Here is a 17,057-nt window from a genome sequence, read left to right on the forward strand (position 1 = left end):
CAACTTTCAGTCGCAGCTTGCCTCGTCTGAGAGGAGAAGGAGAGCCGGTGGACGTGCCCCTCCCCCCTTCGGCGACAGATGATGCTGGAATGGTCCGTGCAAGCCCACTACAGCACCTTAGCGCCCTCGGATTGTCAGGGCCGTCAGCCTCCAGGGAGCTGTGTGGCCCGCTGGAGGAGCTGAGGTGCGGGAGAAGGCGGGGTTGGGAACGGTGCAAGAGCACAAGACGTACCTCGAAGCTTAGGTAAGGCAAGGTAAGCAGCACCGGACCTGTCACTTTTACCGTCTGGTTACACCAACGATTCTCATTCAATATTTCTCGAGTTCTGAGTACCCAAGGTAGTCAAAGCAGATGAACAGCTTGCTGCATACAAAGAAAGTCGTATCTATCGCGAAGATCTGTACATATGGAGAAGTAGGAACTGATGCTGACCTTGGCAACCCAACTAGACGCCATGGCCCTCGGTGTCACCAGGGCTTCACTTACACAGCTGTGACAGACAGCCATCAGCCAAACTCTGTGTCAGGGAGCTGGGCTTTGGCCCAACTTTGCTAGCGAGTAGGCCCTAGATTTTTGAAGAGTGGATACAATTCTAAAAGAATTAATGACAAACCGTCAGTGTCTCCTAACCAGTCTTTGGTCAGCCTTTTTAATCATGCTTTTGTGTAATTGACTATTCGAGCACTCATTTCAACGTTTAGCAGCAAAAGCAATGCATGAGAGCCAGTCCCAAACTTCCGTCGTATGCTTTTTTTCAATCCATGACTGGTTGAATTGACTTTTACTGTCATGATTCGAGGCAAAGATGGCGTGGAAACTAGCAGCATATTCGCAAATGCTAGGAAAGCGTCCGTTACTCATCTACTGAACTGAGGATCGTCTACATGGCCCCCATACGTCTTACAAGCTATTCCTGGAATACAGCACATCATACCAGCCGGGGGCGGCTCTGTATAGGTTATCAGTGTTGAAAGATGCTGGCGAGCTCCTCTCGTAGATTCATCAAAGGAGTATTCAGATCGTTATTAAGCTGGGCTTTATTTGGTGTAAAGATGAACGAGAAAGCAAGGCAAAGACTGCTTAGAATCCGAGGAACAAGCCCGAGGAACAAGCCCGTGGAACAAGCCGCCCGTTATCATCTTCTCTCAGAAGGGATTCGAAAACACCGAATTAGAGGCATGCGATTCTGGGTAAGACGAGGTCTGTAGTCTTGCTCTTTAACTTTTATTTCCTGGCGGCTTCAATCCTAAAAGGTTGGAAGGAGACCATCCAGTCCCATCTGGTTGGGGAGACTGACTCAGCATCGTGTCTTAGGTAATCACTCGATTCACGGCACGTGACCGTATAATTGCCCTTTCCTCATCCGGCCCAAGTGAGCCAGGGAAGCTGAGCGTCGCGTTTCCTGCCGCCTGCAGTGGCTCCCGGTGTTGCTACGCACTGATTACCTACGCAAGCAGCAGCAGCCTTGCCTTCCATTGCTCCCCTGCGCTTCCATCTGCATCTCCGGAACCCACCTACACCCATCATCATCACAAGCTCATTGACGACACCCCAACACCTCCCCGAATCAGAGGATCGCCCGTTTTTCTTCTCATCAACACAGAAAAGCCGTCTGCACACTTCCACTGAGCTCTTGGAGCTCCCCGTGGCACAAGATGGTGAGCATCACTGTCCGAAACGTGGCAGTCACAATCTAACAGCTTCGTAGGGTCAAAACCAGTCAGGAATGGGTGGTGGAGGCGATGGAAAGGACGAGAAGGATAAGAAGGTATGTTTATCGACTTTGGAAACAATAAAGAAGAAGATGAATACTGACTGACTGGCAATGCAGAAGGAGAAGCCCAAGTACGAGCCTCCCCCACGCCCTACCACCAGAGTCGGTCGCAAGAAGAGAAAGGCGGCCGGCACCAGCGCCGCTGCGAAGCTTCCCGCCGTCTTCCCCACCAGTCGATGCAAACTCCGCCTACTACGAATGCAGCGAATCCACGATCACTTGATCCTGGAAGAGGAATACGTCGAGAACCAAGAGCGCCTTCGCAAGGCCAAGGCCGTCAAGGAGGGTGCTGCCGTTGGCCCCGAGGGTGATGTCGACCGCATGGCAGACGAGCGCGGTCGTGTCGACGATATGCGTGGCAGCCCCATGGGCGTCGGCACGCTGGAGGAGATGATTGACGATGACCACGCGATTGTCAGTAGCACGACTGGTCCCGAGTACTATGTCAGCATCATGAGCTTCGTCGACAAGGACTTGCTGGAACCTGGCGCCAGTGTCCTTCTCCATCACAAGAGCGTCAGCATTGTCGGTGTTCTGACCGACGATGCTGATCCCCTGGTCAGTGTGATGAAGCTGGACAAGGCTCCGACGGAGTCATACGCCGACATTGGTGGTTTGGAGCAGCAGATCCAGGAAGTCAGAGAGTCAGTCGAGCTTCCTCTGCTGCATCCGGAGCTGTACGAGGAGATGGGTATCAAGCCGCCGAAAGGTGTCATTCTCTACGGTGCTCCCGGTACCGGAAAGACGCTGCTCGCCAAGGCTGTCGCCAACCAGACGTCTGCCACTTTCCTGCGTATAGTGGGAAGTGAACTTATTCAGAAGTACCTCGGAGACGGTCCCCGTCTTGTCCGCCAGTTGTTCCAGGTACGTTTGTCTTGATTGTTTTTGCCAATGCGATGGTCACTGACAAGTTTAGGTTGCTGGCGAGAATGCTCCCTCGATTGTCTTCATTGATGAAATCGATGCCATCGGCACGAAGCGTTACGACTCGACGTCTGGTGGTGAGCGCGAAGTCCAGAGAACCATGCTGGAACTTCTCAACCAGCTTGACGGTTTCGACGACCGCGGTGACGTCAAGGTCATCATGGCCACCAACAAGATCGAGACTCTCGACCCTGCCCTGATTCGTCCCGGACGTATCGACAGAAAGATTCTCTTTGAGAACCCCGATCAGAACACCAAGCGCAAGATCTTTACGCTTCACACATCCAAGATGTCGCTCAACGACGATGTCGACCTGGAGGAGTTCATCTCGCAAAAGGACGACCTTTCTGGTGCCGACATCAAGGCCATTTGCTCAGAGGCTGGTCTCTTGGCTCTCCGTGAACGCCGTATGCGCGTCCAGATGGCAGACTTCCGGTCGGCCAGAGAGAGAGTACTTCGCACCAAGCAGGAGAGTGAGCCTGAGGGCTTGTACTTGTAGTTTGTATGGCGAGGGTACGGGACTAAGGCTAGACGGGACTACGATAGAGATAATGGCAAGGCATGCCTTGACGTTACTTGACGTTGACTTGGCATTGATTAACGACATGACATGGGTTGATAATGTTGCAGCGTGAAATGATGACCAAGTGACATGCAGTGAAGCAACAACCGGTAATTAGAAAGTGTTTAATCTCCTTGCCCAACGACGACTTCTCGACTCCCAGGCGAACTACATATTTTAAGCATCGAACAACAACCCTAATTCGACCTAGACGAAATGCCATCTACCGATATGAAGCGGTTTTGTCGAACAGAGGCCCTTAGTAAGACGCCAATATCTCCCCGCATACTAACGGAAGTGTGCCAGGGTCTCGACGGTGAAATTGACCGCCAGCTCACAGAGTGGCAATCTGAATGTCAGCGAAAGCGTGATGTCCAGAGGAATTTTCTCAATGTCACTCTGAACCCAAGGTGTGATTGTGCAGCTTGACAGCCTCGGCCAGGCTCTTTTTTGCATTGAGTGAGGTGAGGTCTAGACTTCACAGCCTCTACTCCGAAGGGACAGCATCCCTGACGTGTCCGGCTGGCGGGTGTCAAGGAAGTTCCTGGCCGATGAGGCGAGGTACCGGAAGCATATTCTAATTCGATTCCCCGCTGAATTTAGGGTTGTTGAGGGGAAGTTTGTAAATGAGAACTTTAAGGGAATTCATTTTGTCTTGATATCGTGCTATAGGAAATTATTGTGACAGTCTAATGTTGCGCGCCATAATCCGTAATCCCAAATGTAAAAGAAATGATGCTCAATCTAAGATAGATCGTTCAAGCCAAGGCGCATTCGTTAGAGACGTCTGTTACAAAGACAAACCGTTATGAGGTACAAAACTGCAAATCACAGCTTAGTACCCCGCCCGCCTAAGCCTCTCCTTTTCATCCAAGACAGGCTCCTCTTCGACATCCTTGGGCGCGTTCGTGATCCCCTCCTCCCCACCACGATAAGTGTTCAAATTCAACTGCGACGCAATGGAAGGCGTATACGCCGGCGCAGGCACATCATCCTCCATCGGCGGCGGCGGTGTAGCATCCCCCGGCGGCCCGATCATCGCCACCTCCCTCGCAATAGCAGGATCCATCGTATACCGCCCCTCCAGCGCCATTAGTGTCTGCCAAAGCGGCATCGACCCCTCGGGCCACTCGGCCTGCGTCTGCAAAATCTTCTTGGCCGAGATGCGGCGGTCCGCGTAGGCCACGCCGTTGCAGTCTTGTCTCGCGAGGATAATTGTCCCGTCGATCTGCACGCCCGCCCAGAGGCCGCGGGACTTCATGTAGCTGTACATTGGCCTCGCCGTCTTTGACACCGCGGCTTCCACTGCGCCGCCTGTGCCGACGGGCCCGATTGCCACAGAGGCTTCTGTGCCGAGAGACACGCGCGGGTGTGTGAAGGCTGCGACTTGGGCTGCGGTGTTGAGGACGAGGACGCAGTCGTATATGTCGAGGCCGAACATGAAGCCCGCGCCGAGGGTGGACACGACAAACGACGAAGGGGGGGACCACGTCCCGTCCGGTCTGCGCGCGACGACGATACCGGAGCCGGCGGCGAGGGAGCCCATGTACGCCCCCGCGCGGAGGGTGTTGAAGATGGCGAGGCCGGCGCAGTGGGCGAGGACCTGGTGGGGGATGGTGACCATGGAGCGGCGGGTGATGCCGAGCGGGTGGAGGGGACCCTGGGCCTTGGGGGGTTCGGGGCCGAGGTCCGTGAAGGCGTGGAGGATGCGTGCTGCTTTTGCGCACTCGCGGGGCATGGTTTGCGGGAACCAGCCTTCTGCGCCGACGAGGTTTGCGGCTTTGTTGAAGGGGATGCCGGCTGTTGTTGTTATCTTGTGGAGGTTTGCGCCGAAGCCCTTGTTGGGGGGTTTTACGGCGGGAGGAGCCCTTTCGGTGGCCGTGGTGCTGTTGGTGCGGGTTCGGTGGAGGGAGGAGAGGGTGCGGGTTAGGGAGAGGCGGCGGGAGGTTGTTGAGCGGGCCGAGGAGGAGGAGGAGGGGGTTGAGTGGAGGGAGTGGGTGTCCGCTTCGGCTTCGTGGGTTTGGGAGGGAGCCTGGGAGGGCTTGGACTCTGTGGCGAGCGTCATGATGGTGTTGGTGGGTGGTGGTGTAAGTCGATGTTGAGATATCGTGATATTGGGTGTGCTGGGTATTGTTCTGCAAGCTCGGATCTACTACAAGTGTTTGCTTGCCTGCTGTGTTTGATAGAGAATAGAAAACAGTCTCAACTTGACGGTGCTCGTGAGCATGATATATACATTCTTCGTCTCATCAACACACCTCACTTGAGGCGTGGACGAGCAGGAGGCGTCGTCAGGGATCGCCCCTCAACCGGACCAACAACCTCCAGGTCGGAAGCCGGGATGGCACTGCATTCTCGCGTAGCTCTGAGCTCTCGCCAAGTCTGCCGGCGAGAATAGTGTGATGGGCGCAAAGGGGAGGGGCCGAGAAAGAGGTCTCGCCTCGCGAGGAAGGGTTCCAAGACGGCGAGAGGTGAGACGGTGACCAGGGGTGGTGGTGAGTAGAGGGGAGAATGAGACCGACGGGCCAATGGGAGTTTGTCCGTTGGAAGAGGAGGTGGTGAGTGCTTGGGTGATGGTTCATGCTTCTTGGCGTCTGGGCGTCCGGCTGGGCGAGAGATGTCTACGGGCAAGAAGTGTAGGTAGGTTAAGGCCAGGATAGGGATCACTCGGAGGCGGAGGAACTTGGGCACGGAGTGAAGGGAGGACAAGACGGATAGGATGCGTAGTCGAAGAGAACATAGCAAGCCACAGATCGGCATTGTGAAGGGCAGGATAAGGACGCGGGGTCATTAATAATCTCATATCCAAGACTACTTCTCACGCAGTATAGTTACCAAGGAGGAAGAAAGCTTGGGTTCGTGTAATTCGTTTCATGTGACTGGTTCTACCAGTCCAGCCCCTCAAGCCTCTCAGAGATGGACTCTAGATGAGATGGAATGCGGTGCCTTACTACAGCTCACACCATCTCGGCAGAAAGAGAACCAAAACATAGTGGAGGCGCAGCAAGAGTGAGACGGAGAGTTTGGCAGCGTCTAATGGTGTGTTACTGTCAGAACGCGCAAGTGTCCTCGCGGTCTTGGGAAACTGCTTGATAATTAGGTCTCGATGGGAAGCTTGGCTAAGAGAGCCAAGATGGTCTTATTCTACATTGGTCGAGTTTCTGGCAATGGTAAGACGAGAGGTGCGCGGTTCGGTGGAACTTTCAAGTCCTCGCGGCGATTCGAGGTGGCCGAAGTTAACGGCGGGAGGCCGAAACGCGGCGGAAGAGCGAGGTGGGGCGCGGGGGCTGTGGGGGGGCGCGGGATGGCGCAGAGGCTGCACGCTGACTCCACAACGATACCTATCTAAAGCCCTAGCTGCTCTCGGCTCTCCATCAATCAGTCTCTATGGCTCAGTCGGTAGAGCGTTGGTCTCATATCAAATACATATGACTCTAGATCATCTAGGGGTTATCCAAAGGTCGCAAGTTCGAGCCTTGCTAGGGACAATTACTTTTTACTTTTGGCCTTCTTTCGCATGGGTTTTAAGTTGCTACTCAATTGAACTCATCTTTAGCACTTTTTGCGTTGTTGCTGCGCCGCGGTGGCATCCCACCCCATTCCTGATCTTCCGGTACTAACACACCAAGAACCAAGTCAGAGGCAGTCGCAAAGGTCCTCAACATGAATATGGGACATGCCGTTGCGTATGGGGCCCATTGATGGCGTAATTTAATCCTGCATATAAAGTTGATGGATGTGAATTGATGGGCCGAGCCCAATATCTTAATTGGTGTCATATGTACGTACTGCCAGATGATACTTCCGTTGACACAGTTTTTGTAGGTCCACACGGTTGATGTATGTTTCCTCATTTGCCCAGCTCACTCTTGCTGGCGATATGCTGCCCTAGGTTGCCCATGCTTTCCAGGCTCCCTCTATACCTCCCTCTATACCTCCCTCTATACAATGCCACCATACTGATGAATTCTTTGGCGCCTCGAGCGTTGCGCGTTGCATCGCTCGATGACTGTAAATGGCCCATTATATGAATCAACGAATCCTTTACTGCGTGGTGCCGCATATGCAGCTGGTACTCTGACCAGGTCGACCTCTCAGTCCGAACCAGGCCATCTTATCTCGCGGACACCCAGGCGGCCACATCATTCTTGCCGGAACACAGCTGGGCCACAGCCGAAGCTCGGCGTGTGCCTGTGCTGTACAGGCGACCGAAGCGTATTCCTGCCCAACTTGAGCCAGCGTGGAGAAGTTGCATTGCCAATACTCACGCTGCGTCATTGGGTGATGGTTTGCAGATACAGTCTCTGAAAGGGGCCTCCTGCGAGTGGACCGCTTTTTTCTCAGAGAATCGGTTCGTACCATTCCGATAGACTGATCAATCTCCCGGAGAAGTCTAATCTGAATCGAATCCTCGAGCGCGTCATGCTGGTGGCTCGCCCAACCTGAAAAGGTCCAGCTTGAAATTGGCAGCAGTGGGAGGCTGCGTCCTCGGGACGCTCTCAATCGGAACCGGCTTGAACGGCTCAACCTGCCGAATATCAACACCCTCTCGAATACACCTCAGAGGCCACTGGATCCACTCCCTCCATGGTTCCTGGATAGCCTGGTCTAAAGCCGATGCCACATTATTGCCCCAGCCGACGAGGTACCACATATTCCGCTCAAATGCGTGCACCAATGCCGCGTAGTGCATGAGTATGACGAGGGCCATAGGGTGGTTCTGGATCATCAGCTCGAGGAATGGCTGGGGGAGGGAGACAGCCCAGCGCCAGACGAGACCGGACCTATGCTGCGGAGCGGACACTGCGGCGAAGGTGATTTTGAGACCCTCGAGCGCGGATTGGCAGGTTGTTGTATCGTCTGAAGGGGCCATGCTTCGCGTGAGAGTGAGGAGATCGTCGATTTTCGAGGCAAAGTTGCCTCCGACGGCGGGCTCGACGCCGCCTTGGTAGAGCCAGCGGGCCAATGGGCCGTTGGAGATGTATCGGTGGGCAAAGGGGAGGGTGAGAATGCTCTTGATGCCTGCAATGGATCAGCATGGGCAGAGACGTGAGATGGGCGAAGCACCGACCTTGTAGTAGGATGAAGGACTGGGCGACGTCCTTAGATGTGATGGGCCCGTGGGGATTCGCGATAGAGTAGGTGTTGAGCAGGAAGATGCATATTGCGTGGAGTACGTAGGCGTCTGCGTTGTTCTCGCCAATCTCGCTCAGTCCTGGCGAGAATTGGCTCAGAGCGATGTTCTGATGGCGTGCTGATAAGTTGGCATACTCGTCCCTTTTCTCGGGATTGATGTGCGCTCTGTGTATAGCTGAGACGGCGAGGATGCCGTGGAGAAGGAAGTCCTGAATGACTTAGTGGGAGTGTAAAGATGGATATAGGGGAATTCTTACGTTGGCGAAGGCAATTTGAGGAACAGTCGTAGTCCACAAATGTACAAAGTCTGGATTCTCAGAAAGAGTATGAGCTGTGTTGGAGGTAAAGTGATGGACGAGTTGCATGTCGGTGAGCCAGTCAGCTCGTGAAATACTCTGAGAGTCTCCCGAGTCTCCATGACTTGAGCCATTGGCCGGGCTGGAGTAGTTATCATGACCGTTTTGGTTGAGGGCATCTACTTCAGCCGTAAACTCTGACAACAGCCCCTGGATGGCGGCGACTTTGTCTTTCAAGGAAGACAATTGAGGCGATGGTCTCTCGCGGCGGCTGGCCGGGCGACTGGTCGTCGAGGCGTCCCCGATACTACCTGGTGTTGCTGTACTCGCGGTATCTTGAGTTGGTTTTGGCGACTCGGTCACGGCAGGAAGCTGAGGTGCGAATGGCGTCAGGACAAGGCTGCACTTGACATCGTGCCGTACACAATTGCGACATGGCCGACTCTCATCACACTGGATGTTTGTTAGTTACCGATTGAAGTCACTATGAACCTCACCAGTCCCCAGTCTCCATAAGAGGATGGCTTGGCGTGGCTTGCTGCAGAGAACAGAGCCCTTACTATAGGGAACTGAACTGACCTTGACACGCCGTTTCTTGCACTGCTGACACCCATTTCTCGACTTCTTGTGACCTATGCGTGTTCCGCGGATCGCGTTGCCCATCTTTGACCGTTCGGCGCCGTTCTCCAGAGCCGTCACTTCGTCCTTGAGCGAGGTGGTGGACCCTTTCCTTTCCGGCGCGCCGTTCATGGCATTTGACTCGGTCTCCATACGGATGGAGTACGAGTACGTAGTATTCGTACACCTTTCAGAATGACGAGCACCGCCGGGGAGTTACCGTTTAATTGATAAGTAAGAAGAGTTTGATCCTTTCTTCCTCTCTTCCTCCTATGTTCCCGGGGACTGTGATGAGATGTCTCAAAGGCTGTTTTGACGCTTGGACAAAAGAGATGCAGTCCGAAGATGGACTATTGTCTGATCCCCAGCTCGGTGGCGCCGCTTTTCACACTGCCGGGCTGCAGGACGCAACTAAACCAACGCCAACTGCCAGCCCAGTTCCAAGTGTGAGAGAGTCCCGCGGCCCAGGGCCCTACACGGTGCGGCTAATGGACCGGGACCCATGCACTCGCAGATGCGCAACACGGTTGATGGGATCTGGTCTGGAGTGCGTGGATGACGAATATCACAGATGCAATCAAGATAATGCGAGGGCGGGGCTTAAAATAGAAGAATGATGGAGTTGACAGCCTAACAGATTTTCTTGACAGATTAGAAACCTTGCAGATGTCACAGATGAAAAGGTCGCGAGAGTCGAGGCTGTCGAGCAGGGACTTGGAGACCGGCAACCTTCCCGAGTTGCTCCTGGCTCCTGCTCTCCTGGAAATTAGAACTGCTGGCAGGTGGCCCTCTGGCTGGGCAGTTGCCCCGCTGTTCCGTACCGGCCGAAACAGCACGTGACCATGACTTTCGAAACGGCAAAGAACGGACGGAGAGAAAGGTCCTTCCGTTTCGTGCAGATCTGCGCACAGGTACTTTCGCGATGGGTGGCCCAAGCTCCTTCTTCCCCAGGGGGGGGAGCAGTGAGAACGTACCGAACAGCTTCATCCATCAGGGTAGATATGGCTGATGCTGCGATGTGTGGCTTGCGCACCATTTTCCTCCTCCTCCCTCTGCGGGGCAGGTACTTCTCCAGAGCCCAGGGACCAGCTGAACGCAGGCACGCAGTGCTAAATTACGACCTGCATGACGCGCCCCGGCGGAACGCGACTTGCCGTCCTTTCCTGAGGGTGGTGAGGTCAGCCAGGAGCTTTTTGTACCTTCACCTTTCCTCCCGCTCGCTTCTCTGTCAAATGCCACAGAGAGACGACGTCAGAAGTGTCAATGTCAGCATCAGCTGCAAATCCAATTGTCCATCGCTGGCTGTAGCCTCTTAGCTTCTTGCATCCATCCAGACTCAAGTGCCTCCGTCACTCGTCCGTCACACTCACGGGCCTACCGCTTGCCGTTCCCGAGCTACCTCACTTGTACCAAGTATTCCGTCGCGTAATCGTTGAGCTGCCTCAGTGTCTCTCCCGTGTCTCCCTGCGAGCGCCCACCCCAATCATTCGACCGACCCCTCTCGAATTGCAGCCTCCCGTCCATCCCTGGGAAGCTAAGAGGAGGCGTCAAACTGCAGATTGAAGAAAAAGGAGGCTGCCCCGACGAACCTCCTCCGGAGTCACGATCGGCTATCCCTCCATCTTCAACACCCCTGACGCCCATTTACGATCAACGAACGTCATCCGTCCTCTACCACAAATCCCTAGAGCAATTGCCCACCATGGCATCGCACAGCGACTACAACGACATCAAGGGCTCGGCCAAGGAGAACGCTGCTGGCGTCTATGCCTACGGCCAGCGACAGATCAATCGGGTCGTCAGCTCCGACACCAGACAAAGAGCGTACGGCAATGCCTACAACTTTGCCCAGGAGCAGCCATTCCTCTTTGTATGCGACCCCCAATGATACTCGCCTCCCTAATGTCGGACATCTTTTTTGCTAACGAATTCATTACAGGCTTTTATTCTTTGCCAATTCATCTTCTCCTTCCTCCCAATCCTCGTCTTCGTGTCCTTCTCCGCCTCAACCATCGCCTTTGCTCTCGGTGCTGCTGTCGTTTTCTCCCTCTTCTGGATCGGCATTGCACTCCTCGTCCTCGTCCCGATCCTCTTCTTTACCTGCTCGATTGGTGTTCTCGTGTGGATCTGGGCTGCCGGTAGCTTCGTCGTCGCGAAGCGTTTATATGAAATGTCGCCGATCCGGGCCAGGGGTGATCTCGAGGTAGATGCCCCCAATGGGAAGACGTACGCAGTCACCAAGCGGGAGGATGGCATTCACACACATGCCCACAACTAAATTGGGTCAGTTGTGTGCAAACCATATATGTACTATGTATCATCAAAAAGTGATGATTAACGGCCGCTTTGGCGTTGGGAAAGGTACGGATATCAGGAATGGGTCTGGGAAAATGGGGTCTTTCAAAACGGATGAGCACACTTCCCATAGGATTGCTATTTAATGTTAACACTTCTTTCGCTCATCGAATCGATACATCGTGACCATAAATTACTCGCCGGTGCCTGTTTCGAGCGGTAATGGCAACTCATCACTGTGTTCACTACAGTTGGGCATGTGCTGTGACCCCACGGCTAGAAAGTGTGTCGCAATATTTCCCCAACCACTCGGTCTGTGCATAACCTTGAAGACAAAGTGAAGACAGATTCGCCAACGACGACATTCGAACACATTCTGCTTCAAAAACAGCAACCTGCACTTGATGCCCATAATACCGTAGATCAAAAATGCAAAACGTAACGTTGGTGCCAACACTGTGGATCGAACACAGGATCCCCGCATTACAAGTGCGATGCCTTACCACTTGGCCATGCTGGCGAATTGGATGATAGCCGGGGTCAGAATTATCAATATGTATCTATCCACTCTTTTTCCTGTTCAGTAACAGTAACGGTAACAGTTTGAATATGCGTTCAACCTTAAGCATCTACCCTCATTCATGTATATGTATCTACCATTCATGTCTCAGAAGCAGAATGTGAAAAGAAACGCACCTCGCGATGGTCACCCGCTCAGGTTGCCATCACGACTTTCAAGCTGATGCTAGAAGAGCGGGTAGAACCTGCATGCCCGGTTGTGAGTGGCTGGATTTATTGACGCAGGAGAAGGCCTCGCCAACGCATGCTGCCATAATGTCTAAGTTCTACTGGCTTTGTACCCGCGGAGGCAGGCCTGATCCATTTTTCCATGAAGTACCTTAGATGAGGAGCAGGACGGGTTGAGCAGCCGCCTCAATCTTGCACCGCGATGTTCGTCCTCCATATCTTTTGTAGAACCTGCGCCCTCAAAGCAGAAAGTCCACAAACCGTGATTCAAATCAATCAAAGCCATCATTCCCAAGTCAGAGTACGGCAGTCCTCGTCACTTCATCATCATCAATTCACCTCATCCGCGGGGAAGTCGGTGCCACTGCCATTGACATGAGCCGCCGGCATGCGGACTGGTGCGCGTCACCTATCATTCAAGTCGGAGACGATCAAATCCCTCGATGCGAGAAATGTTAAGCCACAGCTCACGCTCGACTCAAGACGGCAGATCGGCCTGGCCCTGTACTTTCTATACCAAAAAGCGAAGTATATGGGAGTCTCAACCTTAGTTGGCCACCTATAGTCACGTTCACCTCTGTGGAAAACGCAACCCATTCGCCAGGTGATAAGAGCAAGGTTGATCAAGGAGCTCGGTCGGCTACAATTTCGACTTCTGATTCGGCTCATGCGAATCGGGGCATCATTACTGCGCTTTTATCGGATGAATTCCGTCTTGCTGTTCTCCACGCTGCCGGGGACAAAGGTCCATTGTATCCCATACATGTGGGCTTGGAGTCATACAAGGACACGCACTTCCCTGACTATGATGCCATCTCGTACACATGGGGCGATGAGAATGGCAACTCCGAATGGTAGATAAGCACCCGTTATGGCTCGATGGAGCTCAATATTCACTAACTTGTGAACATAGTTGTCATCCAATCTACGTGGGCGGCCACTGGGACATCATCCTTCAAACCAGAAACTGTTGCGACATGCTCAAATATTTACGACCATCTCGTGGCTTGAAGCTGATTTGGGTCGACGCGATCTGCATCGACCAGAATAGTACAGACGAGAGAGCTACGCAAGTGACCAAAATAGGCTAGATCTACGCGGCGCAAGGCCATACTGCTCAGCTAAATCCATCTTGACTTCCTGCTTGGGACACGCAAAAGTCTTGGGAAAAGTTATTTATTGAGCCACCCGAACTGGAGAATACTTACCCATTGTAATCGGGCAAACACGACCACGAAACGATCAAGCAATTTGATTATATCAAAGCTGGAGAGTATGACTCTTTTCGGAACAGAGGAATGAATTTCGCCCAGTGTACCGAATCCGCAAATACTCCTCCGAAAAAACGATTGAATCGACTGAAGAATGCTATGTCATCTACTGGGACTAAACTTTGCCACATACATCCTTGGCACCGAGACATCACCGTCGATACCAATAATTACGGGATCCATCTCACTTTGGCTGACAGGGCCAGCATCCGTCGGCTCGACTATCGTGGAAGCCCGGGAAGAATTCCTTGACGGCCTGACCTTGTATACAATCCACTCTGTACCAGGACACTCGTTCTTAGTTGGAAACCAGCACCCGCTCGATAGGTTGCTAAAGCATGATGACGAGCTTTTCGCCCAGGATCCTGAATTATGTTCTGGCAGTTCCAAGTTTGACCGGCTCGTCTTCTTGATTCTAAGAAAAAAGGGAATGAAAGGCCCCGACTGGTGACTTGTTTGTCGTACTTATCTTTCTGTTCTGAGAACTTTCCCTATTACATGGACAGTTACTTGACAAACACCCAATGTCTCACGGACCTCTCGGAAAGCGCATATGTAGTCCGAAGGAAATTATTGGTTCAAGCCAATTTGAACAAATCTGGATACTGCGTTGATGAAGGAGTAAGGACACCGCTTGAAAATAGATACCATATCGCTCGTAGCATTTCTCAGCTGTAATATGTGGTTTTCCCCGGGAACAAGGACACGAAAGTAGGCCACGTCTTACCAATCTTCATGGGACATGAAAGTTTCGAACGGTTGCAACAGAACGAGGTTTGCGCGAGACGTGGACAAAAGGTTACAGGAGGCTACCTTGAATTCGAGTCTGAGATCGATCTTGCAACTCGGCAAGTTGTGACGGAAGAAGTACGAGTAGATTTTACACGGCTTGACTTCCTTTCATGGATGGAAAAGGAATGGCGCAGGATCGGGGAGGGAGATGGGCCGCTATGGCGTCACTTTTCACATTTGCGAAGCATGGTGATTGATGGGGATCCGACACTTCCGGGTGGGATGATGCGTATTTATCTGAGGTTCCCAGTGGAAGCGGTTAGGAAAGCCCTTCATATTATAGCACAGAAATTGGGCATTACGGCGCTCTGGGAATCTCAAATGCCGGGAGACACAGTTGAGGCCTTCGAGAAAAACATCCGAAGTGAGGTGACAGAAGAGGACTTCTTGATTCCTAGTCCAGGCCCCGAATGAAGAAGGGAGAGTTTAAGGCCTGAAGAGTTTGACGGGTTAGACGGCGGCATCTACCGAGTCTACATTGCTTAGGTATTCTCAATGATATGTTGAAAATTGGCTCACAATTCCTGATGAACACTACAAATTGTACGTACTGTGCATACACATAAACACAATTGCATGTATAATTAGTAGTCTAATGTCTTTGAAGGGGAATCGTGGCGCTAAATGATAATAGCATTCAGTGACTGGATCCAATTGGAACTATAATCGGCAACGTGATTATGACCTTGCCATGACGACACCGCAACTCTCTACTCCTCCTCGGCGGGAACCTCATCCTCGTACTCCTCGGCATACTCGTCATCCATGCCCGCGTCCTGGTACTGCTGGTACTCGGACACCAAGTCGTTCATGTTGGACTCGGCCTCTGTGAACTCCATCTCGTCCATGCCCTCGCCAGTGTACCAGTGCAAGAAGGCCTTTCTGCGGAACATGACGCTGAACTGCTCGCCAACTCTGCGGAAACTGTTCTGAATCGCAGTGGAGTTGCCGATGAACGTGGACGAGACGTCGAGACCCTTGGGCGGGACGGAGCAGTGGGCAGTTTGTATGTTGTTGGGAATCCACTCAACAAAGTTGGTGGAGTTCTTGGTCTTGATGGCGTGAATTTGGTCTTCGACCTGCTTCATGGACACCTTTCCGCGGCTGTTGAGGGGGTTAGACGTAGCTCGAGAAACGGGGGCACGAGAGCGCAACTTACAACATGGTGGAGCAAGTCAAGAAGCGTCCGTCTCTGAAGTCGGACGCCAACATGACGTTCTTGGGGTCGAACATTTGCTGGGTGAGCTCGGCGACGCCAAGGTTCGAGAAGGACGCGGAAGAGGTGAGGGGCGCGAATCCGACGGTGAAGAAGTGCAATCTCGGGAAGGGCACGAGGTTGACGGCCAACTTGCGGAGATCGGCGTTGAGCTGGCCGGGGAAGCGGAAACCAGTCGTCAGGCCGGACATGACTCTCGACACAAGGTGGTTCAAGTGTCCGTACGAGGGGTGAGCCTGCTTAAGCGTACGTCTGCAAATATCGTACAGCGCCTCGTTGTCGATACAGAACGTCTCGTCCGAGTTTTCGACGAGCTGGTGAATCGACAGGGTAGCATTGTACGGCTCGACGACGACCTCGGAGACCTTGGCGGACGGGAGGACGGAGAAGGTGGCCATCATACGATCGGGGAATTCTTCGCGGACCTTTGCAATGAGCAGAGTGCCCATACCGGATCCCGTGCCGCCACCGAGCGAGTGGGTGATTTGGAAACCCTGAAGGCTGTCGCAGGCCTCGGCCTCGCGGCGCACGACGTCTAGGACGGAGTCGACGAGCTCGGCGCCCTCGGTGTAGTGGCCCTTTGCCCAGTTGTTACCGGCGCCGGATTGGCCGTTGACCATGTTGTCCGGGCGGAAGAGGTTGCCCAGCGGGCCGGAGCGGATTGCCTCCATCGTGGCGGGCTCGAGATCGACCAGGACAGCGCGGGGGACATACTTTTGTCTACCGGCCTACGTTGCATGAGTTTGCGGTTAGAATTTTGAGAGACATCATGAGAGGGGGTGAGGCGCATATGAGATCACGAGGCGCGTGTGAGATGAAGGTAGTACCTCGGTGAAGTAGACGTTCAATCGCTCGGATTGTTGCTCATCAGTTCCAGTGAACCTATAGAAAAGTCAGCATACTATGCTCATAGATTTGCGTCATGGTGACTGAGCAGCTGGAAAACTCACTGTCCATCCTGATCCAAGCCATGCTCAGGGTGAATGGTTTGCCTGTTGTCGCGAACATTAACCACACGTTCAATTAAGTCCTCTTCACATTGATCTCAATGTCGAGATTGGCACATTCATACCAGAAAGCCGTTCCGACTTGGTTGCCCTACAAAGACTTATCATCAGTAAAGGCGCGTTGTGACGCGTTGAGCGCTGGACAGGGGCATGGGGAGACGTACACATTGGCCGGTTTGGAGGTGAATCTAGAGTGGATCACAGAAGCGTTAGTTTGTCAAGAGGGACTTTACAAAGTAAGGTACTCGAACATGTGCGCGCAACTCACAATTTCACGCATGATGCTGGTTCGAGGATAAGACGGGGTTGTGGTATATTACGATGGTTGAAGGACGCAAGACGCAGGACGCAGATTTTTACCCCGCTATCGAATTGTTGAAATCACGACAGGTGGTCATCTTATAGCGGGATTCCTTAT

The 17,057-nt window shown here is 53.1% G+C and overlaps 7 protein-coding genes across 7 annotated transcripts; 3 read left to right on the forward strand and 4 right to left on the reverse strand.

Moving 5' to 3' along the window:
* Positions 1-1,727: 1,727 nt before the first annotated feature.
* On the forward strand, positions 1,728-3,198 carry CABS01_00855 (26S proteasome subunit P45 family protein; the record flags this gene model as incomplete). The annotated part of the gene is made up of 3 exons (XM_060534236.1): positions 1,728-1,769; positions 1,833-2,639; positions 2,692-3,198. The coding sequence occupies 3 exons, from the start codon at positions 1,728-1,730 to the stop codon at positions 3,196-3,198; spliced, it is 1,356 nt and encodes a 451-aa protein (XP_060401314.1).
* Positions 3,199-4,096: 898 nt separating this feature from the next.
* Positions 4,097-5,326, reverse strand: CABS01_00856 (uncharacterized protein; the record flags this gene model as incomplete). Its single annotated transcript, XM_060534237.1, has 1 exon — positions 4,097-5,326. One exon carries the CDS (start codon positions 5,324-5,326, stop codon positions 4,097-4,099), a length of 1,230 nt encoding a protein of 409 aa, XP_060401315.1.
* Positions 5,327-5,520: 194 nt separating this feature from the next.
* Positions 5,521-6,021, reverse strand: CABS01_00857 (uncharacterized protein; the record flags this gene model as incomplete). Its single annotated transcript, XM_060534238.1, has 1 exon — positions 5,521-6,021. One exon carries the CDS (start codon positions 6,019-6,021, stop codon positions 5,521-5,523), a length of 501 nt encoding a protein of 166 aa, XP_060401316.1.
* Positions 6,022-7,681: 1,660 nt separating this feature from the next.
* On the reverse strand, positions 7,682-9,464 carry CABS01_00858 (uncharacterized protein; the record flags this gene model as incomplete). The annotated part of the gene is made up of 4 exons (XM_060534239.1): positions 7,682-8,283; positions 8,333-8,606; positions 8,655-9,146; positions 9,273-9,464. The coding sequence occupies 4 exons, from the start codon at positions 9,462-9,464 to the stop codon at positions 7,682-7,684; spliced, it is 1,560 nt and encodes a 519-aa protein (XP_060401317.1).
* Positions 9,465-9,643: 179 nt separating this feature from the next.
* CABS01_00859 (uncharacterized protein) lies at positions 9,644-10,151 on the forward strand (the record flags this gene model as incomplete). Its single annotated transcript, XM_060534240.1, has 2 exons — positions 9,644-9,858; positions 9,962-10,151. 2 exons carry the CDS (start codon positions 9,644-9,646, stop codon positions 10,149-10,151), a joined length of 405 nt encoding a protein of 134 aa, XP_060401318.1.
* An 862-nt stretch (positions 10,152-11,013) lies between these two features.
* Positions 11,014-11,589, forward strand: CABS01_00860 (uncharacterized protein; the record flags this gene model as incomplete). The annotated part of the gene is made up of 2 exons (XM_060534241.1): positions 11,014-11,181; positions 11,251-11,589. 2 exons carry the CDS (start codon positions 11,014-11,016, stop codon positions 11,587-11,589), a joined length of 507 nt encoding a protein of 168 aa, XP_060401319.1.
* Positions 11,590-15,126: 3,537 nt separating this feature from the next.
* Positions 15,127-16,919, reverse strand: CABS01_00861 (tubulin/FtsZ family protein; the record flags this gene model as incomplete). The annotated part of the gene is made up of 7 exons (XM_060534242.1): positions 15,127-15,520; positions 15,576-16,360; positions 16,460-16,514; positions 16,583-16,624; positions 16,705-16,730; positions 16,804-16,827; positions 16,908-16,919. The coding sequence occupies 7 exons, from the start codon at positions 16,917-16,919 to the stop codon at positions 15,127-15,129; spliced, it is 1,338 nt and encodes a 445-aa protein (XP_060401320.1).
* Between the last annotated feature and the right edge of the window lie 138 nt (positions 16,920-17,057).

The sequence above is a fragment of the Colletotrichum abscissum genome, assembly GCF_030869225.1.
Source record: "Colletotrichum abscissum strain IMI 504890 chromosome Unknown Scaffold_2.1, whole genome shotgun sequence".
Taxonomy (NCBI): domain Eukaryota; kingdom Fungi; phylum Ascomycota; class Sordariomycetes; order Glomerellales; family Glomerellaceae; genus Colletotrichum; species Colletotrichum abscissum.